The sequence below is a fragment of the Oryctolagus cuniculus genome, chromosome 19 (genome assembly GCF_964237555.1).
Source record: "Oryctolagus cuniculus chromosome 19, mOryCun1.1, whole genome shotgun sequence".
In the NCBI taxonomy this organism is placed as follows: Eukaryota; Metazoa; Chordata; class Mammalia; order Lagomorpha; family Leporidae; genus Oryctolagus; species Oryctolagus cuniculus.
The window spans coordinates 12,131,192-12,156,367 of record NC_091450.1 but is presented as its reverse complement, the minus strand read 5'-3'; the positions used below and the strand labels follow the sequence as shown (position 1 = coordinate 12,156,367).

At 53.3% G+C, this 25,176-nt stretch overlaps 1 protein-coding gene across 3 annotated transcripts in view; it reads right to left on the bottom strand.

Annotated features, from left to right (window-relative positions):
• The window catches only part of GTF3C1 (general transcription factor IIIC subunit 1), a 70,597-nt gene that overhangs the window by 42,162 nt on the left and 3,259 nt on the right, over nucleotides 1–25,176 (bottom strand). For all 3 annotated transcript variants that reach the window (XM_008257918.4, XM_008257917.4, XM_008257919.4), the window contains exons 2-6: nucleotides 23,137–23,346; nucleotides 21,025–21,201; nucleotides 20,631–20,774; nucleotides 18,195–18,291; nucleotides 13,853–13,976 (exon numbers count right to left, since the gene is read on the bottom strand). In XM_008257918.4, the coding sequence (XP_008256140.2) occupies nucleotides 13,853–13,976; nucleotides 18,195–18,291; nucleotides 20,631–20,774; nucleotides 21,025–21,201; nucleotides 23,137–23,346 (752 nt within the window). The remainder of the gene's footprint in view (nucleotides 1–13,852; nucleotides 13,977–18,194; nucleotides 18,292–20,630; nucleotides 20,775–21,024; nucleotides 21,202–23,136; nucleotides 23,347–25,176) is intronic.

Sequence of the window (25,176 nt, the reverse complement as noted above, 5' to 3'; positions counted from 1 at the left end):
CTGGGATTGGGTCCCTGCCAGACTTCTGTGGGAGGCACCTCCAACAGCTTGTGGCCAGCACAGTCAGCAGGCACTGACCACAACCCACCAAGCCATGCCCCATTGGCTCTTCCTCTGGTCAAACCCCTCCCAACCCCTTGTCCCTACCATGGCACTCACAGGGGCGACCGACTGCTCCTGATAACAATACTCAGACCACTCGCCAGCGTGAACCAGGTCCTGGGCACTGCCCCAGCTCTCTATGACCCACGATGACCATCCCACAGCCCTAGGGAGGTGCTATCATGCCCATCGTCCATGGGGTGAACGTGAAGACACCTAGGAGCAGCGGATCTGCCAAACCCGCATCCCTGAGACGGTGAGGGGCTGGGGTTTACAGGGCTGTGTGGCTCTGCAGCCTCAGGTCTAAACCTTTGATGGGGCACACCCCGGTTCCAGGAGGGCGAGGGCACTAGGGACAGCCGAGTGGCTCAGGGGCCAGGGGCTCCAGCCTCTGCCTGAGCAGTGGTACAAGATGGCACTCACTAGGGAGGGGGCAGAGCTGAGAGGTGCAGCCCGCAGCCAGCATCATTCCTTCCTGGGGGGGCTGATGAGCCAGGAAAGGACACAGCCCCAAAGGAAACATGGAGGGAAGTGGAGCAGCGTGGCTGGCGGCTCCTGCTCTTCTCACGGTAAGGGAGCCAAGTTGTCCGCACCCTGTGGCAGGCCCTGGCATCTGCCATCACTGCCATCCTGGAAGGGTGCCACAGCCTCCTCCACTGACAGCCAGGGTGGGCATCTCAGGAGATACAGGGATAAACTGGGCTCTGGGGGCAGGCAGACGGGGTTCTCAGCCCAGCTCTGCAGCCTCCTGTTCCAGAGGCCCTGGGAGTCCCTGAGTGTAACACCCTTCGCTTTCCGGTCAGTAAACGGGCTGACAATGACAAATGTTAGGGGCTCAGAGAGATGTGGGCAGGGAGGAACCCAGCACCTGCTGTGGGCCAGGCACCATGCCAGCGCAGTACACAACTTAACCTCTCACAAGCCTGCGGCAGGCAGGACCCTGTGGGCTCCCTTTTACAGAAATGGAAGCTGAGGCCCAGAGTATTAAGAGGACGGCTCAAGGTGGCAGAACTAGGATTTAAGCCCAGGCTCTCTGCCTCCAGACAGGCTTCTCAGCCACTATGAGCTCACCACACCTAGCATGTTATCGGTCCCGTCTTACTGTAGACCAAGCCCCTTGCTGGACAGTATTCAGTGGCCTGGCTCCTGGACAGGAGTGGGACCTCACTCCTGCTCTGCTTCAAAGCACGGGGTTCAGGAAGACAAAGGTGGCTGAGGGTGACAGCTGAGAGCTGTTGCCAGCCTTCCCCTCAGCCCAGGACTGACAAGGAGCATGCCACACAGAAGAGAGCTGCAGGTGGGCTGCTCACGCACATCCACACTGGGCCCAGTGAGGTGTGCTGATTCAGGGAGGCCTGGAGTGCTGCACCCACAGGGCAGCTGCTGAGCTTTTAAGGCCACACGCTGTGTGGCTCTGATGTGCTGCTGTTTCTGTTGGACAAGCAAGCCCTGTTTGACTTCTCAGGCTGTGTCTGTCTCGTCATGCTGACCACGGAGCTCTCTCCCAGGGCCTCGTCACTTGGCATCCATGGTAGTAGAGTACAGCTCATCACGGATAGGGGTGTGAGCCCTGCCTCTGTTGGGGAGCATGGGCTGGCTGGGGGACCTCCAGCAGCCTCCACCATCTTGCCTGCAAAATGGAGTTAGTGATGGCATCCAGCCTCGTGGGGCTGCAGGGGGCACCAGGCGAGACAAAGCAGGTAAAGGAAGAACAATGCCACCCACACGTTCTGAGTCCACAGGGCCATGCTCAGGGAGTTTCACAGCCCTCTCATCCTTCCCCACTGTCCAGAGTTGTACCAGCCTCGGGTTTTCCATTTTTATGGTGAACTATTCTCGTCTGGCTCATGGGCCTGTCACTCTGTCTGAGCTGCCCCGCCACTACTAGCAAGGCCCTGGGTGGAATTGGGGCCTGCCTGGTCCCCACACAAGGCAAGGCTGGAGGGGGCAGCCAGCCACCACGCATACTCACAGATGCTTGGGGCTTTTGGCAAGACAAAGGCATGAAGATGCAGAGGGGGAGAGGGGATGCAGCAAATCCTTACCAAGCGCCCAGGAAGAACCAGGCATCATGCAAGGTGCTTTTAAAACCGATTTTACCTATCACACAAACTGTGCCATGACCGCCATTTTGGGAAAAAGACGAGGTTCTGAGGGGTCATGGGGTCGGGCTTGGGTTTTGCAGGTGAGGCCACCTGGCAAGGCTACCGTTTCAATTTCAGTTTCTCCAGAAAGCACCGCTCAGCATCCAGGGAAAGCCAGTGCGGCTGTGAAGGGGACCCAGCAGCCAGCACTTCTCACATCCCCAGTGAGCAAGCGCATCGGGGTGCCTGGCCAAAGGGCGTGAGTAGCACGGGGAAGAACCAGGGCCAGATGAGAACAGAGGGACTCCAGGGTCGCAAGCAGAGGCAAGGTCTGACTGGTGAGCTAGGCAGATGCCCTGGAATGCAGATGGTCATCCCCTCTTCCCTGCCCTGACACACACACACACATACACACACACACACACACACACACACACACACCCCTCGACCCAGGACTCGGCTGGTCGACGCTGGGAATCATTCTGACAGTCTGGGAAATGCCTACATGTACTCCAGGGACAATCTGGAAGAGGTGACTGCTTTAGGTGACTGCACAGAGACCTGACCAGAGGCTGGGAGCCCAGAACCGAGGGTGGCACTGGAATGATAACGGAGGAGGGCAACACCCAAGTTAAAAGCCCGGACTCCAGGGTCAGTGCGTTGTGTGCACCTGCCTCTACTAGTCTTTGCTGGCTGTATAACTGTGGCCAAGTAAAAGCAAGCAAGAAAGTGGAACTGCAGGATCTTATTTCCTGCATGCATAGAGCTTGGAAAGCACAAAGAGACAGGCCGGGGCCAGGCAGGGGAAGGGTGAGCAGGGAGCCAACGCCTGGGTGGGATATTAAAGGACATGTAAGATCGGGCTAATGAGACAGAAGCGGACAGGCATTCTGGGCAGGACGAACAGTCTGAGCAAAGGCTCAGAGGTGGAAACGGCCAGGCCTCTTGGGAAGTGGCTGGTGGGGCAGAGGGGAGGAGAGAGAAGAACGAGGAGAAAGGCACACAGCGGGAGGTATGTGTGCCATGCAAAGGCCACTGTATGTTTATTTTGTAGGCTTGATGTTCAGGCCTGACTGGCAGCTGTCACTGTGGTGGACGAGGACAACAGGCTGGTGGGACGGAGGCTGAAAGGAGGCCCCATCTGCAGACTCTCAGGCCCCTGGGAGCTGTCCTCAACCTCGCTTAGACCCCAGGCACTCCCCTGCCTGACTCCCCCTTCCTCAAGAGTTCTGCCCAGCGTCCCAGGGAGGTAGCACAGGGTGTGGACAGCTGCTGGGCTCCAGACACACACCCCACCCTCTCTGCAACCTTAGGCTACTGAACTGTGCCTCTGCTTTCTGAGCAGTGAGAAGAAGAGAAAAGAATAACTGGCAGGCTGGGCTGGTAGAAGGATTAGGGTGAAACAGAGAACACGTAGTGCAGCGCCTGCCGCAGGGTCTTGATGGGCTTTCTATCCCTACTCCTTTGCCCGCCCGAGACAGAACACAGTAGAACAGAAGAATCTGCCATTATCTCATCTCGTCCCTTCCTCTTTTAAGCAATTATGTCCCATCGTCTTATATACAGGACACCTATACAGACTCCCAGTGGGCAACAAATGTACCACTTATGGTAACTTTGTGATTGCCCCTACAGTGAGCATGGCAATGCTAACCTCTGTTCAGAGAGTTTTCACAGGAAGTCACAATTCAGAAACTAGTCCCCAAGCGATACTCAGACCCAGACAGACCAGAGTCCACCTTTGCCGTCTCAAAGGAAAAGCTGGCCCTCGTCGCTGACCAATGGAAGGCAGGCAAAGTGCACTGGGAGCTACCAGAGGCCCGCACCCAAGCCCACCACACAGGGCTCAACCCCAGCTTTGAATGGCAACACCCACTGCCTTAACTCCCCCAGGGTGACTGGGAATTGTGCATTGGCAGCCGACTCCTTGCCCTGCACCTTGCAATAAACATCTTTTTCCATCACCCCCCCTGCCAGGCATTACCTCACTTTGCGATAGGCGAGTGGACCCAGTTTTGTGGTTCTAAGCCAACCCTGTCAACCAGTTTTGGGGATATTTGACAGCAAGAATCTAAGGTTTTCTTCCTAATCACCTGAGCAAAGAAGGCTGCTGACAATAACCCACATGGGGGCTCGTGAAGGTTTAGGGACCCGTACGAGTCTGAACGTTCTCGGTCTAGTGTTTCAGTGTCACCAGGAGACAACCTGTGCATCATCAGCCCTCCAAATCCGGGGGCTGAGTTAGTGACTGATTGTGCATGTCCCCCACATCTGTAAAATGTGAGCAAATCTGGAAGAGCCGAGTGTAAACCTGCAGCTCCAAACACAAGGACCACAGTGAACCTTTCTCAAGGGCTCGGAGCCAGGTGCTGTCTAAGAAGGTAACAGCAGCCAACCATGCCTCTGCTGCCAGACCCGTCACCCTGGATGGACATTCACGTGCCTACAAGGGCCTGCACTTGCCTTTGGCTCCTCCCAGCTCAGGAAGCACCACTTCTCAATCCCCCTAAGCCATCAGTGGGCCACATCCTAGAAAGGTCCCTCCTGTCCCAGTCTGATCCCCGGGGATTCTTCCCAGTCCCTTCTGGCCTCCCACTTGCCCCTAGCAGGAGCTTTCCAAAGCAGTTTGGCCAAGCATGTTTTCCTGCTGAAAGGTGACAGCTCCCACTGAGACGGGCAAGTAGAAAGCTAAGTAAGCAGCGAGGTGCTAAGAGCCTGCCAGCAGTACCTGTGCTGTGGCCGCACACTGCACAACCCCCGCCCCCTTACCTGCTGATCCACACCCATTCCCCACCATGCACCAGACCCCATGACACCTTCCCTAGAGATGACGGCAGGTGTGCTCCAGCCCCTGCAGTTACCATGCATGCTCCTGAGATTCTCAAAGGAAGGGACAGGGAAGTGAGCAGTACAAGCCCCACCCAAAGCCCACCCACCTGAATAGCTAATTAGGGCACACCCTCCTACCTACAGAAGCAGGATTAAGGAAGAGGAAGGAAAAGCCCAGTTCCTGACAGAGTGCTTCCCGAGTGCATGGACATCCCTGGGAGAGCCGTCTCAGGCCCCCCCACCGCAGGGGGGGATGTTACACTTCCTGAGTTCCAGTTCTTACCTTTCTTCTTTTACTCTTTAAAAATGGTATTAAAATGTTCTTGTTTCTTTTACTCATTTAATTACTTATGGTAATTACTTTTTTTAAGCTAATGCCACTTTTGTCATTTGTAACTTAAAGAAAAGAAATTATGCTAATTTTTAATTGTTTTAACCATTTCCCACTAGCATCACTACTTTGTGAGGCTTTTAAAACTTCTGATCATTTTTCCCTATTCCTTTTATGTTTGTTTCACCTTTTATGCTTCTTGTTTGATTTTCAGTTTTTTTGGCTTCAAAGCAGTATAAGTCTTTACATTTTATTTCATTTCACTGTAGTCATTCATAATATGACTCATTTCTCTTTTTTCTCAGCTTGTACACTTTAATCCTATTACGGCTTTACAAATGTCCCCTTTTACCATTTTAATGACTGTAATTTACTGCACCCTGTTCTTCATTTTGTTTTTACTTAAAAATTTAACAGTCTTATTGAATCTACCCATTTAAGGTATACATGGCAATGGTTCTTAGTGTATTCACAGGCTGCATTCCTCACCTGTCCCTTTTAGAACCTTTTCATTACTCCAACCCATTTAACTATCAGTCCTCTACCCTTGAACTAGCAGTCAGGGCCAGCGCAGTGGTGTAGCGGGTGAAGCCACCACCTGCAGAGCTGGCATCCCACATGCGTGCCGATTCAAATCCCGGCTGCTCCACTTCTGATCCAGCTCTCTGCTGTGGCCTGGGAAAACAGCAGAAAATGGACCAAGTCCTTGAGCCCCTGCACCTGCGTGGGAGACCTGGAAGAAGCTCCTGGCTCCGGATCGGCACAGCTCCAGCCATTGCGGCCAACTGGGGAGTGAACCAGCGGATAGAAGACTTCTCTCTCTCCGCCTCTCCTTCTCTCTCTGTGTAACTCTGACTTTCAAATAAATAAATAAATCTATAAAAACAACTAGCAATCACTAACTCCTTTCACACATCCCTATTCTGGACTTGCCTGTAAAGTGGAACTGTTACAGAATCTCCCCAAAACTAGCTGAAGGTGTTGCCAAAGAACCCCCAAAACTGGGCCTGCGCACCCAGAGTGCAGTAAACCAATCATGGGCATCGGGTGATGGGAAAAAAGGAGACATCTATTGCACAACACACAGCACAGGGTCAGGCAGCCAAGGCTCAACACCTGGGCTCCCCACGGGAGTCAAGGCAGTGGACCTTAGAGTTCCAAGCTGGGGAGGAACGGTGGGATCAGCTTGTGTGTGGGCCTCTGGTTGGTCCACAGTGCATGTGGCCTTCCTTTGATTGGTCAGCCTGCTTCCTTTGGAATGGCAAAGGTAGACTCCAATCCATATGGGTTTAGGGGTAGACTGGATATTAGTTTGTTTGATCAGGGCTGTGAGTTCCTGAAAACATCTCGACTGAAGTCTAACACAGGGATATCGGCTTTGGGAGAGACGGATGAATCTTAAGGCCTGCAATCCTGCCTGTGGGTTCTAGCAGAGGCTCTCTGATTTACAGAAGCAGCACTGAGACCTTCCTCAGTCACACCACTCCCTTAGCTTCCGAGTTAATCTTTCCAGAGGCACTGCGGGCTAAGAAAGAGGTTCTGGGCCTGATAAAATCCACATCAAAGGCTACTAGCGACTCAGTACAGAATCTGAATGGCCCTTTGTGAGCCGCCATTCTTTCTCCAGGAAATGACCTTGCCACCCTGTGGAAATGAGCTGACTACAGACCGATGGGTTGATTTCTGGACTCTCGATTCTACTCCACTGATCTACACGTCTGACCTTGAGCTAGACCGCACTGTTCTGCTTACTGTGACTTTACAGCGCGGGGTTGGGGAACAGTGAGCCCACAAGCTGTTTGCGGCCTGCAAGACCATTTGGTCTGGCCCCGCCAAGGCAACCACAGGCAGAACTTGAAATTCAATAAATCTACAGCAAGCTATTTTTAACAAAGCTGATAATTTTGAATGGCTGGCAAATGATGTCATAACTACCCAAATGGCCCGTGACAGAAAAAAAGGCTCCCCATGTCTGCTGCAGTGAGCCGTGAAAGTGAGAAGTGTGAGTTCTTCTGGTGTATTCTTTTTCCGGATTGTTTTACCTTTCTGGGTCCCTTATGATTTTCCTTATGAATTTTAATTTAGAAACAGTCTGACTACTTCCAGAAAGGACTCAGCTTGAGATTCTGAAATGGACTGTGCGGAATCAGATTAATTTGGGGGAGAATTACCATTCTCATGATGTTAAGCCTTTCAACCCAGGAACATGGGATGTTTTTCCATTGACTTCAATTGTAAATTTCTACTCACCACGTTCTGCGGTTTTCAAGATATACATTTTGTTCTTCTTTTGTGAAATTTATTCTTAAGTTATGGGGAACAGAATTGTTTTCCAAATTTCATTTTCAGATTGCTCATTAGCAGTATTTAGGAATAAAGTGGATTTTCAAACATGATCTGGTGTCCTGCGATTTTGTTGAACTTGCTTATTTTTGAAGAGTCATGGTGATGTAGGCAAGGAGGAGCTGATACCACCAGCACCTCCCTGAAGCCTCCCCTGAGCTGTAGCCCCACCTGAGGCATCCAAACCCTCCACCCTGTCCACGTAGCAAAAAACAATGCAACTTCTGCAGTGTTTGCTGCTTAGAACTGGCACTGGCTAAAGGCATCTGATACAGCCACTGGCTGCATCCCTGTGCTAACCCTCTGCCCATTATACTAAAATGACCATGGCTGACACTCCCACTCCCATCAGGCACCTGACGCCATGACGCTTCGGCGATTTCTAGTAAAGGCTATACCCAAATCCTGCCCCAGACACACTCTGTATGCCTCTAGGTCAAATAAAGGGATGGACCCTGACCAGGTGCGGTACAGCTGTCCCGTAAGCATGACCACACTCCTTCCTATTACGCCCATTTTGAATGTAAATCACTCTTTAAATCTTGCTTCCTTGGTGCCCTTCATCTAAGTTGCATCCTTGAATTCCTTCTGGCGATGCAGACAAGAGCCCGGACCCAGCCATCCTCACAGCAAGGTGGAACTCCACGTCATCACCAGGGGACTGCGTGCACCTCACCGTCTCCCACGCACCTCGGTGCAGGACTCTCCTTGTCACCGAACGGGAGAGTCTACAAATGACAGCCGCAGGCCTCAGGCTGCAGGAGCACGACGCCCGTCAGTCACTCCCACCTGTGATCAATGCAGTTCTGCACTGCCTGATTCTACTGTGCTTCCTGCGGGACTGTCAAGTTCACATCTATTTCCCTGCCTTCCTTTTCTCTACACAATTTAATAAACACAGGATGACTGGTAACAGTTGGAGGGAAGAATCCCAATTTGCAAAACAGATCAGCTCAGGGTGCTTGTTTTCAAGACCAAGGTTTTTTGGCTTTGTGCAAAACCGAGCACTGCATCTCTTCACACAGTGAAATATGCATTTGGAAGGTGCCTAAACCCAAACTCTTTGTTTCGGGAATTTTCGAGTGAATTCGTGTGTATCCGGGCACACCTGCAAATTTACATGACGTGATGCATCATCTTTATTTATCACTTAAGCCTTTGCTACCCCACAATGCCTAGAAGGAAGGTTTTATGTTAATCTGCAAACCAGAATAACAAGGCTCAAGGCAAAACCCCCTGTAAACTGCAGCCAGCCCTTCCACCTGTGCAGGAAAAGTAACTGAAGTGGTGCTTAATTAAATCACACTGGCTACGCACTGACTTAGTGCTTGAGCTGTGCCATGCAGAGACTGCACAGGCCTTCCGGATAGAAAGTACACAAGGGTGGGGCTACCACCCTCCAGAAGCTCACATCCTGGCTGGGAAAAAGCCACACAGATAAGTAACTGACACTCCGTGTGCCAGCAGGGGTGGGTGCCAGGACCACCTGGGAATGGGCGAGCCTCCGCGTGCACGTGTGTTGTGCGCACTTGTGTTACTCATTCTGACCGCCACCGTCTCGGAGGCCTGCCCTCTTCATCACGCGAGGAGCCACTGTCCCCATTCCCGGTGCTCCTAGTCATGCTGACCCTTCTTCCGGAAGTCTCCTCCTCCCATTCCCACGGAGGCCACCCCCCATGGATAGGTTCTATGGACAGATACCCCTTTGGGGGCCAGGCAGAGAGCAAAGGGGGTGGTGCTTCTCTGCCCAGCCAATTGCTATTAACAAACTGTCACTCAAGGTTGCCTCATGTTATTTTTACAGAGCACTTCGGGGTCAGACTTTTTGGGTGGAAATTTCTCTTTCTTAAATACCAGCAACAAACTCCATGAACGGAGACAGTGGGAGCCTCATCAAACGCACTGGGACAGCTGGCCTGTGGGTGGCCAGTGTGCGGCCCCAGTTCTGTGTACGCCGTGGCCTGTAAGCCTCATGACATCCCTGGAATACGTGTACTGTGGGGAAACTGAGGTGCCGAAGGTCACCCCGACAGGAAGGGGGGAGACGAGATCTCAGCACACAGGGCTCTCGCGTCAGTCTGCTCAGGTGTCTGTGACCTTCAAAGGGTTCCTTGCATCTCCAGGGGCCTGCAGTCACACAGCAGCCTGCCCTGGGGCCGACTGCCCAGCCAAAGGCTTCTCTAGGGAACTGAACTTGCTCCTTGCTTTCTTTCCACTTTCAAGAAAAAACAAAAATCAAAACCAAAACCAGTCTACACGGAACAACCTTTATCCTACAGGTCAGGGATTAAGACGGGCCCTAGTGGGTCATCCCATCTCTGCGGCAGGCACTGGGGAACCCCTTAGCAGCCATGTTCTCCAGGGCACCGCTGGGTTCCAGAGGCTTTTCCTCCCCACCATTAGACCCAGCCCTCCCTCCTCACCTTCTCCCCACATCAAGGCTAGTGCTCCCCACCCCCCGAGCCCGTCATTTAGTCAATCACATATCCTCGCAGCACTGAAGGGGGTGTGAACAACCAGGGATGAGGTTCCACTCTAGGATGGCTGCCCTACCTCCCAGAGGCTTCCTTCCGTGTGTCCACCCCTGTGGCCTTGTACTACTGAGGCCCCACCATCTCCCCTACAAGACAGCTTAGCCCCAGGGAAGCTAGACAGGGTGGCCGGGAAACCAAGGGGCAGAGTTCCCATAGACCAGCACTCGCATTCTCTCAACAAATGGGGCTGCTGGCCCTGGTGAGGGCACTGGGCTAAGTGTTGGGGATGCTGTGGGTTGGTCCTGGCTCAGTGCGCATCCTGCTGAGGGTATTAAGGAAACCAGTCTCCACCCACAAAGCCAAGCCCACAGGTCCAAAGCAGTTTTTTCTTGTACACCTTTTCCCTCTCCTTGGAGTCAGTGCCTTTGCTTCTTCATGTTTGTTCGGTTTGCTACGTGCCATCCACTAATTCACGCTGACTCTGACAGACAAGTAGCTACCCGAGACACACACACAGAGCCAGGCACCTGTCACTCAGGGGTATGCTCTCCCCAGGGCCATCTGTTCTACCACTCGCTGAGCCTGGCTTCCTGCCCCTGCTTCTAGAACCCCACAGTTCCCCATCGTTGCACGGTGTACATCCACCAGGAGCCTCCTAACAGGGAATGTGGACGAGGCCCTGAGTACAGACATGCGTGAACTTGTCCTAGTTCCTGACCGATGGCAAGGCTCAACACCTCGAACTTCCAATTCCCCCAGCTTCGGATACCCCAGGGCCCTCGGAGGTCTCCTCTCTGGAGGCTTCTTGCTCTAGATTTTCTGAAGTTGCAGGACGCGAATTTCTTTGTGTTCCTTAGGACAGGCACGGACAGGCCTCGGGATCTGGAAATGTAGGTCTTTCAGAGCCGAGAAAACGCCTTGCGTCGTTTCTCATAACCTCCCCTTCAGTCCTAGGTGTGCTCCCTCCCCCCCACCCCAATTATGTAGGTGGAGGGCCTCTAAGCTCAGTCTCTTCAACTTGCTTCTCCCATGTCCTATCTCTTCTGAGTTTTTGTTCTCTCTGGGAGATTTGACTTTATCTTTCGGTTTTCTTCACTAAATCTATCATTGCGATTAGTCCGAATTCTTTTATTTCCAAGTGTTCTTTCTTATTTTCTTGCTCATAGCCCCTTGCTCTACTTTCATGGATGCTATACCTTCTCTTTTCTGAGGATCTTTTTCTTATTTGTAGATTTTCTTCCGCTCCCCACTTTGTTTCTACTTCCTGTTTGTTATTTTCTTTTCTTTTTTTTTTTTTTTTAGATTTATTTAATTGAAGGGCAGATTGACAGAGAGGGATGAAGAGAGACAGAGCTCTTCCATCTGCTGGTTCACTCCCCAAATGGCCACAATAGCCAAGGATGGACCAGGCTGAAGTCAGGAGCCAGGAACTCCATGCAGGTCTCCTGTGTGGGTGGCAGGGGCCCAAGCACTTGGGCCATCTCCCTCTGCCTTCCCAGGTGCATTAGCAGTGAGTTGGATTAGACCCTACAGCCAGGACTGGAACCAGCACCCATATGGAATACCGGCACGGCAGGCAGTAGCTTAACCTGCTATGCCCCAACCAAGGCTCCCGCCACTCTTTTAATGTTAGTTTTCCTCAAATATTTGGTAAAGCATTAAGATGCTGCCTAGGGGTGGGCATTTTGTCAGGTGGATAAGATGCCCATGGGGCCTGTGCTGTGGCGCAGTGCGTTAAAGCCCTGGCCTGAAGTGCCAGCATCCCATATGGGTACCAGTTCTAGTCCTGGCTACTCCACTTCTGATCCAGCTCTCTGCTATGGCCTGGGAAAGCAGTAGAAGATGGCCCAAGTTCTTGGCACCCTGCACCCGCATGGGAGACCCGTAAGAAGCTCCTGGCTTCAGATCGGCGCAGCTCCAGCTGTTGCGGCCATCTGGGTAGTAAACCAGCAGATGGAAGACCTCTCTCTCTCTGTTTCTACCTCTCTCTGTAACTTTTTCAAATAAATAAAGATAAATCTTTAAAATAAAAAAAGAAAATGCCCATATCCCACAGTAGAGGATCTGTTCCACGGCTCGCTGAGCCTGGCTTCCTGGGACTGCCCCTCACAGTGGAGTTCAACTCCCGACTCTGGCTCCTGACTCCAGTTTGCTGCTAATGCAGACCCTGGGAGGCAGCGTGATAGCTCAGTTAACTGAGCTCCTCCAACCCACACTGGGGACCTGGACTGCATTCCTGGCTCCTGGCCCCAGTGGTTGGGCATTTAGGGAGTGAACTAGTGGCTGGGAGATACCTTTCTCTATTTCTTTCTCTTTCTGCCTCTCAAATACGTAAAACTATATACATATATACATAAACTAAAACACTGTCGAGGTCCTGTGTTGTGGAGTGGGGGGGGGAAGAGGAGGGGACAGTTTGTTACCATGTGGGCTGAGCCAGCACAGGTGGCTGTTTTGCTGGGAGACCCTCAGATTTCAGTATCGGGAGGACTCTTCTCTCAGAACAGCCAACCTCCAGCCTTGGCCTAGGGGGCTGCAGTCTGCCTGTCAGTGTCCCAGGAGTCCACGCTCCCTCTTAGGAAGCTACCAGAGGATGTCACCATCAAATGATAGAAGAGACCAAGAGGCAGCGCTACTGGGAAAGGAGGCTGAGGGAACTCTCACCAACAGAGACTGTCACCGTCCCCATTCTCTGCACCGCAGTGATCCCGGCCTGGTCCTATGTCTGCCTTGGGATACCGCCAGACTTCTGTCTTTGTGGGAAAGGCTGAGCAGTATAGGGAAGGGGGCCTAGGGGGACGTCTTCTCCCACAGATTGACAACCAGTCTTCTCCCCGCCAGGCCCATCCACCCTTGTGCCTTCCAAGGTGCCTGCAACCTGCAGCTGTTCCATTTATTTCCGGTTCTGAGCCGTCCATCCACACTGCCACCCTTTACAGGCGCCTAGCTCCCCTGGCTGCTCAGTCAGTCACCTTCAGTCCACCTGTGTCTGACGCCAAAATCTTGTCACCAGCCCTCCCCCCGCTACTTCCTGTCCCATCTTCTCTTGCCAGTCCCTTCTCTTCACGACTGGGGTGTCCGGGCAGAGGGCAAATGAATGCATTTATTCCCTCATCTTTAACTGAAAGCTCTGACTCCCAGCTTTTAAAATGACTCTGGCTCATCCGGACTGACAGTGATCAAGGAGGGGCCCCAGGAGGTTTTAGGGCGTCCCATCTTTCATTTCGTTGCTTTAGAAGTTTCAGATCCTATCTCTGCCATACAGAGCGCTTGACCTCTCCTAAGTTACTTGCATTTTCACTTGAATTTTCTGACATGTGAAACAGTGACAACATTACTGACCTTACAGGGCCAGGTGACAAGGCCACGTGGCACAAAGAGAGGTTCTTGGGGAAGGCTGGCTGAAGAACAGAGAGGCTTAGTGTAAGGAGCAAAGGACACCACGAACTTGGCATGTTGGGGGGTGCAAACCGGCCCCGCTTCCATTTGGCAAACATTCCGCACATGCTTCTTACAGGGAAGGACTTGAGCCAGGCACGGAGGGGTAAAGAGTTGAATAAATAAGTGAATCATCCCACTGCAGGGCAGAGGGTACCCGGAGAGAAAGGCTGGGCTGGGAAGACGGACAGGAGCCATCGGCCGGGCCAGGCCAGCCCACCTGGGACCCGAGCCGAGCCTTGGATCTTTACCTTTCTTGGTCTTACAGGGCCCACATTCAGGGTGAATCTCTTGCAAGGGAAGAGACACGACCTTGGCGAGTCCGGCATTCAGCATGTACTGGTACAGGCGCTTAAACGTCCTTTCACACAGCCCCTGCCAAGACAAAAGCGACTGTCAGGCGCAAGCGAGGAATCCGAAACCACTGGGGAGCTGCGGACCTGAGCCAGTGCAGGGCCTGAGCTACTGGGCTCTCCTGAGTGGAGAAACGCTGGAGGCGCTGACCAGCAAACACTGCCAAGGAACGCTCTCAAGGAATACAACGAGGCCCAGAGCCCTGGTTTCCAAACACCACCTTCTGACAGGGACAGGTGTCTGCCTGACGAGATCCCAAGGGGAACACAGGGTGGGAACGAGGCAGGTGGCCGCAGAGATGGAAGCAGACTTTTCACGCGGGCCCTTTCACAGTGTGTGGATCTTTTTAACCATGTATGAATATTAATCATTAATAAATATACACACATACATCTCCTGCAGGTAGGGGAACAAATAGGAGAAAATATACCTTAAAATGCCTTTTGGGATGTTTTTAAGAAAGTTGTTCCGCTATGAAGTTACAACAGAACGATGAGGGTACATCCAGGGTACTGCTCCTACTTCTGCCCAGAAGGAGAGGACCACAATGATCGTACGCACAGTCTCACCGCAGGGGCCGTCAAAGGCACGCCTTTCCCTCTACGTGTTTATGATTGATTTGAAAGGCAGAGACAAAGAGGGAGCAAGTCAAAGACAGGGACAGAGGATGGCGCTCCTGTCCACTGATTCACTCCCCAAATGCCTGCAACAGACGGTGGCGGGGCCAGGCCAAAGCCAGGAACCCCATCCAGATCTCCCATGTGGGCGGTAGAGCCCCAGGTACTGGAGCCATCCCCAGCTCAGGAAGCGGGAATCGATAGCGGCACTGGGACTTGAACCTCCAATATGGGATGCGGGCATCCTAACTAGCATCTCACTCGCTCTGCCAAATGCCCACGGCCACATGTTTCTGAAAAAAGTAATTCACTTCCACATCAGGGTGAAAGATTTCGTATCAGGGGAACAAAAACCCCAGAAACCAGATTCTGGTTTCCCTTAAGATATAAGATCTGGCAACCAGTGCCAGAAGTGCAGCTGCCCGAGCCCCCACTGCTCCCGGAGTTGGCGCGAGCCGAGGACCGGCTGCTTCCGTTCAGCAGGACATGCCGTCCCCAGGGCCGCGGTCTTCATGCTCCCTATCAGAACCGTGGATGGTGAAACCGAAGGTCAGCTGCCGTTTATCCCCATTTCTGGGCTGCTTTTCTGTAGCTGTCATTGAGAGGAAAGAGCATTTCCTAAGGCAGCGTTGTCCTACACTGGGCCCATCTGGCTCCTGTGTCCCACCCTCCTGACCACTGCTGCTATTGGACTGTGTAGCACCTGGAAGAGAAAGGCAAAGTACCACTGCTCTAAGGTACAGACTGGACTGGAGGAGGCACGCCGGACTGAGGGCTGCTCTGTGCCTCTCCTAGGCTTCCTCTTATCCTCCAAGAGAGAGGCAGGGAGCAGACAGACGCCTGGGATGGCTTCCTCCACACAGGTGGATGCTCAGCAGAACATATGGGCACCCAAAACCACAGATGACTCCCACGGGGCCCATTCAGACCCAGTGGCTTGTAAATGGCGTCCATCGTTAATCTAGCCAGGCCCCCAGCATCACAGAAAGACCCTATGGAAACTTATCCATCAATCCCCCAGCCTTCAACATATGGTGCGAGGCCTGGACCACCCTAAGTGAGCAAGGATGATGTAATCCTGCCTTCCAGGGGCTGTCATCAAGGACTTGTACCATCTGCTCAGCAAAGAGAGGGGGGAGCAGCAGGAGCCTCCTCACCCTTCAAGAGACAGCACCCAAGTTCATGGCCCCAGCCTCATCCTAGACTGACTCTTCATCAAACCCCTCTCAGCCTTCTCTGACTCCTGCTGCTGACAGCCATGGCCAGCAGAACGTCCCAGAAGATCTGCACACTCAATAAATCTTAAAATCAAAATTGTCAGGCCGGTGCTGTGGCGTAGAGGATAAAGCCTCTGCCTGCAGTGCTGGCATCCCATATGGGCGCCGATTTGAGTCCCGGCTGCTCCACATCCAATCCAGCTCTCTGCTGTGGCCTGAAAAAGCCATTGAAGATGGCCCAAGACCTTGGGACCCTACACTCACATGGGAGACCTGGAAGAAGTTCCTGGCTCCGGGCTTGCAATGAATCAGCCCAGATCTGGCCCTTGCAGCCTTTTGGGGATTGAACCAGCAGATGGAAGACCTCTCTCTCTCTCTCTCTCTGCCTCTCTGTAATGCTGCCTTTCAAATAAATAAATACATCTTTAAAAAAAATTCAAATCTATCCTGTGCCTCCTTCTCTCCCAACTGCTGTGTGCTTCACTCAAGCATCCATCTGACAAGCATCCACCAGGCCCCAGCACGGCCAGGCACTGTCCTCTCCGAGGAGCTTCGGCCATGACCAAGCTCCCAGGCACCTTGGCCAGCAGCACCCGCTCTGACCATGGAAGCTACATGGACTTCATCTTCAGGTCCTTCTGCTTCCTGCACATCGACCTCCTGGCTCAGCCACTCACCGATTCGTTTCACCCCTAAAATGCTTCTCAAAACAATTCAGGCCTCCCTGGCCACAGCTGCCACCCTCACCCATTTCAATGGCCCTCCCTTGGCCTGTCCATCTTCCCCAAACACTCAGCAGTGCTCCCGCCCAAGGATCAGCATCATAGGTCTCCTTTCTTTTCCAGCCATCCCCCCAGCACCCCACTATCAGCCACTCCCAGTGACCTCTACAAACGTCCCACGGGCTCCCCAACTCTGGGCCTCTGCGTGAGCTGCTCTCCTCGGCTGAAATGCCAATGCACCTGTCCGCCTGGGCAAGGCATCCCTGGAGTGTCACTTGCCCTGTGAAGCTGTCCCTGGCCTCTGTCACTGAGCTCAGAGGCATTCTTCACCTGCCCCTCCATTAGAACAGCTCTGGGACACAGACCCGACACCCTGGTTCGCTGTTGCCCTCTTAGGGTGGAGCACGGTTCTGACTCAAAGGACACATCTGCTACGGTGTTTGTTGAATGGATAAGTGAAAGAATGGCCTGCAGCAGTCAACTCTGTCTCTGACGCAGTTCATAGCGTTGACCCCAGGGCACAGCAGCCCCAGATCCCTGTCCCCCAGCGACTCCAGGGCAGAGGTCTCCAATCTCCGAAGTCAGCCAGGGCCAGTGTGGGGGTCGGGACTTCCTTCACCTCTGATAAGGTATCCTGAGAGAGGCCTTCTCAAGTGGCCTTCCATCTCCTGCTTTTGTCAGTCAGCTAGAAAGCGCGGTGCACGTGATCACAGATGGCGTTGACACTCGGCCTCGGGGTCTGAGGGTCACACAAAGGAGGGGGCCTGGGGGCGGGGGCTGCCCAGTGCACAAGTAGCTCCACCTCACTGTTGTCAGGACAGGCTGTGGGTTCAGAGCTGCGGATTTTTCAAGGGAAGCTGGAGAAAGAAAAATGGAGACCCCCCCCCACCCCACATACACACCTAGGTGTGTATATGAAATCTCCATTTTCAAAAAGAAAATGCTAAGTCAAATTGATTTTTCACAAGCCAGGTGTGACTCACAAGCCTCTGGTTTATAACCTTGGCTTTGAAGAGACTTGGGCGTGCAGTGACCCTGCAGTGAGTTCTGATTTCTGAATGATGAAATTGGAGACCAGAGCTGCACCAGTGTGCTGCAGGGGGACCAGTGGCAACGACAGTCCTTGTGGCTATGATATGTGACCACAGAGCAGGTGCCCACGAACCTTCACCTCACATGCGACGCTCTGTGCTTCAACCTCAAGGGCTGTCTTGGCGCCCTCCCGTTCCTGACGTGCACTCCTGGCTAATTCCCACTCCCGCAGGGAGCAGCACCCCCCGACTTCTGCTCTTCCTCTCGTGCTCACTCTGTGACTCAGTCACTGCTCCTGGACCAGAGACGAGGCAGGGCCGAGGTGCTCTGGGCCCTCTGTCCTCTCCTCTCCTGCTCCGTCATCGCCGCCTGAGACCGCTGGGGACGATCACGGGAGGAAGTGTAAACCTGAGGATTTACCACTCTCTGCGTGAACCTTGACAGCCGGGCCGAGAGCAACCCCAGGGGAGGGCAGGGAAGTCGGGCCCCGGCATTGAGCCTTTTCTCACCCTCCAAAAGGGAAGACAGCCCGATTGTTTGGGGTGCACCGCAGGGCTCGGGGCTGCAATTCCTTGTCTAGGGTGAGGCAGCTCGCCAGGCTGAGGCACAGGTCAGGGTCAGCCCGGCACCCCGAGGTCCCCCACAGCTCACCAGCTCCTCCCTCAGCCTGCCCAGTGTCTCGATGTGATTACTCCGTGCGCTCAGCATCACCGACAGCTTCTCCATGAGGATGTCGTATTTGCTCCTCCTGCGAGAGAGACACCACACGGTTGACTTCTTCAAACCCACCGCCTGGCCCAGGCTCAAGGTCTCAACCATCATCCACAGTTCAAAGGCGGAGAGACTGAGCAGTTCAGCCCCATGTCCAAGTTCCTGCGACGAAACTCTAGGCTACATTTGGATGAAATGACTTTTTTTTTTAATTTATTTTATTTGAAAGGTAGAGTTACAGAGAGATCTTTCATCCGCAATTTACTCCCCAAATGGCTGCAACAGCCAGGGCTTGGCCAGGCTGAAGCCAGGAGCCAGAAGCTTTATCCAGGTCTCCCACATGGGTACAGGGACCTGAGCACTCGGGCCATCCTCTGCTGCTTTCCCAGGCACGTTAGCGTGGAGTCAGATTGGAAGTGGAGCAGCCGGGACAAGAACCAGCACCCGTATGGAACGCCAGTGTTCCAAGTGGCGGCTCAACGTGCTCTGTGCACCACCATGTGAGCCCTGAGCCCTGACGTTTTTATAACACTTTGAAGTCTAGGAAGCTTTTCTTACAACACTTCCTTATAAATCACCCAGCACAGAAAGATGGAGATTATTACATCGAGAAGTGAATCAGCTTTTTCCAAACTTCAGGTCCAGGACGCTAGCCTGAGTCGTCCTTCCCTAAACCTGGTGCTTGCTTCACGCCCTCCTGACACTTCGCTCAGTCTGGAGCTGCTTTCCACCTGACCTCACAGCGTGCCCGATTCCACCTGTCAGCTCATGTCTATCGTGAAGTGGATGTTACAATAAATGCTTCCAGGCTCATGGTCACCAAAAGACGCGACTGAACAGCTCAGGGCTCCTGGCTGCGTGTGCCCTGGGGAGCCTGCAGCAGGGACACAGATCAGCTACACGAGGGCAGCTTGGCCTGACTCACAGTCCAAGGGAAAGGCAGAGCACATGGATGAGACCTCAACGTTGCACCCACTTCTCAATCGGTGAAAGAATGGATGAAGGGGTAGATATGTACAGCACATGACCTACCACGCATAGGCGCACTGAGTCATGGCCATCTTACACAGAAGAAACCACGGTCCATAGCAGTCAGCACCTTTGCCCAAGGGAAAGGCAGTAACTGGAGTACAGTGCCTGACTTGATCCGGGGCTTCCTCCCCTTCCCCAGGACTCTCACCCTATGTTCTTTGTAGATTACAGGCTGCCCACCAACTACAAGTGCAGTAACAGCATCATGTAACTAATGGATGGTGTGACTAATTAGAAATTAGAAGCCAATTCACCAAACAGAATTCTCTTCAATGCAGGTTTCCAAATCAGAGACTGAAAGATAAACTAGGAGTCTGGGACATTTTGATGGTGGGCGTGCTTAAAGGCGAGTCAGGACTACCAGACATGTGACCAGAGCACAGGGGCGGCTTTTGTTCCTGGAGGTCTGGAGTCAGGACAGGCTGCACATGAGTATCACCCACTGTCTGGGCCAAGCCCTGGGCAAGGCAGTAGGCACTGTCAACTTGAAAGGGACACTTAATCCTGACTGTTCACTCCCCTTCCTTTTGGAGGCTGGCCCTGGCCACCAGGGTCAAGGGCATGCCAGGGTCAAGGGCAGGGACTTCCTCAACCACCCTGTCCATCTGCTCACCTCCACTCCAGGCACTGGTGGCCAGGCGTGGGCCACTCAAAGGCATCCACTTGTCCTTCACTCCCTGCACTTGGCTTCTGTTCCTCTCACTCAGGAGGGTATATGGCTGCCAGAATTAGAGTGAGACCTCTGTGGGGTGGTGGAAGCTTTCTTTCTCCCATCGCTGTGCCAGAAAATTAGTCTCCCCAATAACAAGGATTAACGGGTGACAGGTAACTTACTCGCAGAGACACCCTGGTCCTCAAAAAGGAGTGTGCCTATTACAGCAGCCTGTGGTGTAGCACAGCTGACGTTATGATACCTAGCTAGAGTATCCTGCACTTAAGCACTTGGCAGAACCTTGCCTTCTTATCCTGGTAGGTGGATTATCATGGCTGTGTGTTGCAAAAACCTCCAATCTGAAATGGATATAATCCAACCACAACTCTGCCACCAAAGCAACTCAAGTTTGATGTTTTTTTTTTACACCCCTAAAAATGTTCTCACCAAAATGATTAAAGTTCCCATTGTTGAGCTACAGAGTAGCAGGCATTTTTTGTTTTGTTTTTGTCCTTTTCTAATTTCCAGGTTTTCTAAGTGAGCAGGACTTATTTTTGACAGAAACAGACAACTAAATGTCTTCTTTGGAAAGCCACAGTCATATTCTCATTTGGCCTCTAATGATTTTTGAAAGCATCACACACGTGGCTGCAGTACAAATCGCTGAAGGCTTTGTTCCCTCCACAGCATACCTGTCCACATGAAAGCGGTTGAGGAGGAGGAGGATTGAGTGCTGCTGGGCTCCAGTGGGCAGCCGGATCACGTGGGACTGCATTGTGATGAGCCCATTTTTGTTCAGAATTTTCCTGTGATAGTGAAGTTTTCCAGCATCAACCCTGGAGGAGAAGGAGGAGGAGGAGAGGGAGGAGGGTGTGGGTCACGTCGTTTTGGTTTGCTGGTAGTTTTAGCCCCACAGTGTAGGGAGTCTCTCCCTCAGACGTACGCACCAACACACACTGACCCAGCCAACCCAAGAGAACAGTCAGAGATTTAAAAAAGCCCCAGGGAAGACAAGGCAGCAGCCCCTGCATTTGGGAGGCAGGTTGCGGTGGTTAGTGAGCCCTACATGCAAATCCTCCCCCTTACTTGAAGGCACTGCTGTGCAGGTCTCGCTGCAGCTCCCCCTGCCACCTGGACCGGCCCAGTCGCTCCAGGATGCAGTAGGAGAAGTCGGGGAGCTTCAGGTCAGGATCCCCCTCCTGGCCTATCAGGGCCCGGTAACGCATGGCCTGGGAGGCAACGATGATCAGCTTCTTCCCCCACCTGCAAGTCAGAAACACCCACATGAAGAAACAGGTCGAAGCGATTTTACGAAAATGGAAATCTGAAAAAGCAGACTTAGACCATCATTGTCTGGGTTCCCAGAAGGCCATCATGCCCCTAAATTAAGCAAAGTAGGTCTGTGGTCCTAGAACCCCACAGTGCGCTGAAGGAACAGGGCCGACCTGTTACTTCCTGGCTGATGCCTTGCAGGGCTCGCCAAGGCACTCAGACCAAATCCACACTCCTTGCCCCGGCCTGGAAGGCCCTCCCTGCCTCGCTCACTTCATCTTCACCCACAAGGGCCATCTTGTGCCAGTAAGAAGTGTCAGGGTCACTGTCCTGGCTCTTCTGTCTGCCAAGCTGCCGCCCTGTCCCCGATCCTCAGATGGCCGATTTCTTCCCATCACCCAGGCCTTCCAGAAAACGTCAGTCAGAGCTCCAGACCTGCTCAACCACTCCCATGTTCTTCACAGCACCTAGCACTCACAAACAGCCATCCTGGGGGTGTGGGCAACATTCTCATCCATCCCCCTTAATTCAAACGTGGGCACACCCCCAACTTGTTCATAAAGATTTCCTGAGTGCCTAGAATGAGCTGGGTACACAGTGGCCGCTCAGCACACACTTAAGTGAATGACCACGCTGAGTGCACTGGACTGATACACCTTCATTCAGCAACACCCAACTGTGCTGTCAGTGATTTCTCTCTGCTGGACAATAGACCTGATGGGTTAAAGATAATGTCCAGAAAGAAGGCAAAAAGTGTGCAAGCAAGGTGCTGCAAGACACCCCAACCAAGACGCCTCACTCCCATGCAGGGGCCCACAGTCCAGGCTGTGCACCGCTCCCACTGATGGCTGAAGCTCCACCTCCTCCAGCAGTACCTGGCCTGAGTGAGGCTCATGCCTGGGGCAGAGCGACCCTCTCCATCCACACTCTAGGAGCCCAGCCCTGGCCCTGCAGCAGGGAGCTGCACAGGAGGCGCTGTGGAGAGCACGCACCTCGCTCACCACGTGGTATCAAGTTACTGGCCCAGAGGCCTCCCTTTAGGTCCACATGCCACAGCTCATGGGCTCCCAAGCCCTTGCCTCTCCCTTCTTCCTGGCCCTAGCCTGGCCACACCGCCCAGCCCTGTCTGGCCTGATGGCTTTCCTTCCCCCTGATTCCACCACCAGGCAGACAAAAAGAAAAAGGAAGAAGCTGTGTGAATACACTGTTTGGGCCTATAATGAGTCGTCTGCGTAAGTCAGCGAGGACCGTATGGCCTGTCTTCCAAGTGGATGCTAACACAGTAAACAGAGTCCACATGATGCTCAGGGTGACAAAACTCAGGATCCTTTTTCTCAAAACCCTCACTAAGTTAAATTCTAAGAGGTCACTTGGGAGAAAGTTTGAATGCAGGGAAACGGCTTTTCCACTCTTTAAGCTTTCTTACTCAGATGGCTTTCCTAGCCCACACCATTGTAATTCCAATGACTCTGGACATCATGGGCAATTATCTGGCTCAGTGACTCCTGCTGGTTCTGGTTTGCTGACTGCGTCATCAGATACTGCCCAAGCATTGTGCCAAGTGCCAGAATGCTACGATAAACACAACCGGTCTCTAGCTTCAAGGGGCTGACCTCCTGAGGACCTGCACAGGGATGGCTCTGAGGACCTGCACAGGGATGGCTCTGTGGCCCAGGGCCCGGCTAGGACAAGAGAACAAAAGGCAACTTCCAAATGTCAGTTGCCTGCCACAACCAAGCACACAAACAGAGGGGAAGATAGGAGCCCTGACCTCAATCAGCCCAGCTGCGGTGGGGTGAAGCGGGCTGAGAGCTGGCTTAGAGCAGGGTTGGCGACCTCCAAGAGACGCTGGGGCCAAAGATCCGAGCCGAGTGCTCTGACCACACCCCTGACGTGAGGGGTTCCTGATGGGGGTGAACCAGTTACCTGTCAAAGGCTTCCACCATCGTACAGCGCGGCTGCAGAGACTTGGTCCTGATGTCGCTGGTGATGTTCTTCCTCTCCTTAAAGTACCGGCACGAGCCCTGGATGCCATCCTTGTTCTCTAAGATCATGTGAATGGGGTAGACATCCTCCAGAGGGACCGGGTCCCTCCTGGACTCCAAAATGCCAGTCTCCAAGTCAATCTCCTCGTACCTAAGGGGAAAGGCACAGGTGGCAAACCCAGCTGAGCTTCGGCAATGACGCCTGCGCAGTGAGTGCCTCTGACAGGCTCCAGCCGAGATCGGAGAGAAGAGCTGAGACTGCAGTGTCCCTGCCTCCAAGATGCAAACGGCCTTGACAAGCAGGGTCCTGCCTCTTAACAACAGAGAAGAGAGAACACGGACCTTCCTGGGGTCCCCCAAGCTGGCCCCAGAAGCTGGGTGCTGGGACCCAAACTGCCTTACTGGCCCCAGTCACGGCCCCCTTTGGTTTTCCTCCAAACTTGGTCGCAGGTCTCCAGGTCACCATGTTGGGACTGAGCGACTCAAGGCATTCCTCCCCTAAGACATCACCTGTCCATCTCTTGGGTACCTGTATCTGCTTCCATGGTGTTAATCATCACCCTCATGTGAACCATTCTCACCTCTGAATCCTCAGCCCTGTTTGTGCAATGTCTCCAGTTGTCTATCAAATCCAAGGTTATGAGTGCCCCTCCCCCCTCCAATCAAGTACCTCCCTGGTGCGACACTGTCCCTTGGCCTCTCAGCATCTCTGACACGTGCTTCCTCTCCTAGCCAGTCAGCCCCGTAGAGTGAGCTTTCCTTTGAAATCTCATTCACACCCTGCACTAGTCTAGCAGAGGCTTGGTCCACATCCACTTTTCAAGCCCTTTCTTACCCCCCTCTGGGACCTCTGTGTTCTTCTATTTTTCTTTTTTGTTGTTGTTGTTGTTGTTTAATTTTACTTATTTGAAAGGTAGAGTTAGAGAGAGGGAGAGACAGAGAGAGAGAGGTCTTCCATCCGCTGGTCCATTCCCCAAACAGCTGCCAACAGCTGGGGCTGGGCTAGGCCAAGGCCAGGAGCCAGGAGCTTCCTCCAGGTCTCCCATGTGGGAGCAGGGGCCTAAGCACTTGGGCCACCCCCTGCTGACCTCGCAGCTGCACCAGCAGGTGGACACGAACCGGTGTCCATATATGATGCCCTGCTACACCACAGCACCGGCCCCCCTCTGCATTCTCAAATCCCATCTTCTCCCCAGCTCCCAGGAAACCACTCTGGCCGGACTGCCCGCCCCCTCTGCAGTGACGCCTTTCTGTCTTCTGTTGAAGGCTCCTCATCCTCCACGCAGCCTGCAATGTCCGTGCACCTCAGAGCTCTGCTGAAGGCCGCCGACCAGAACACAGTCCCCACCACATGCTGATTTCACTTTTGACTTTGTGCAAAAGTCAACCCGAACACAACCATCCTACTTGTCACTGCAGTACAGCATTCCATAAACGCCTTACTGCACACCGGGCTTGTGCTGATTCTGCCCAGTTGTAAGGTAAAGTGTCCTGAGCTCGGTCAAGGTGGCTTGGCTAAGCCACGGTGTCAGGCTGGGTATGTGGCCTGGATGCACTTCTAACCTAGCCTGGGTTCACTGGGACACAGACCTAACGTAAGCCCAGGAGCACTGGCCCCGCTCTCTCCTAGGGATGATCTCAGCCAACGGCTTTCATTACCAACGACAGGGGATGACTCACCGATGTCTGGCTCCGTCCCTCCCTCTGACCTGCTTTAGCTCCTGTGAGGCCTGATGTTTACTAAACAGAGCTTGCACTCGGACAACCTGAAGGAGCCTCATCCCACCTCCCAGCCCTGTGCCCCCACCAGACACACGCCTCGAGGCTGCTCAGCTGTGTTCCCTGCCTCAGGGGAGGGTATCGGGATTCACTCAGGGGCCCAACATCCTCCTAGAATCCTGTCTCTCCTCACAGCCGATCAGCCACCAATCCTCTGGACTCTGCCGCCGTGGCTGTCTGGATCCTCTTTCCTTAGCCTCTG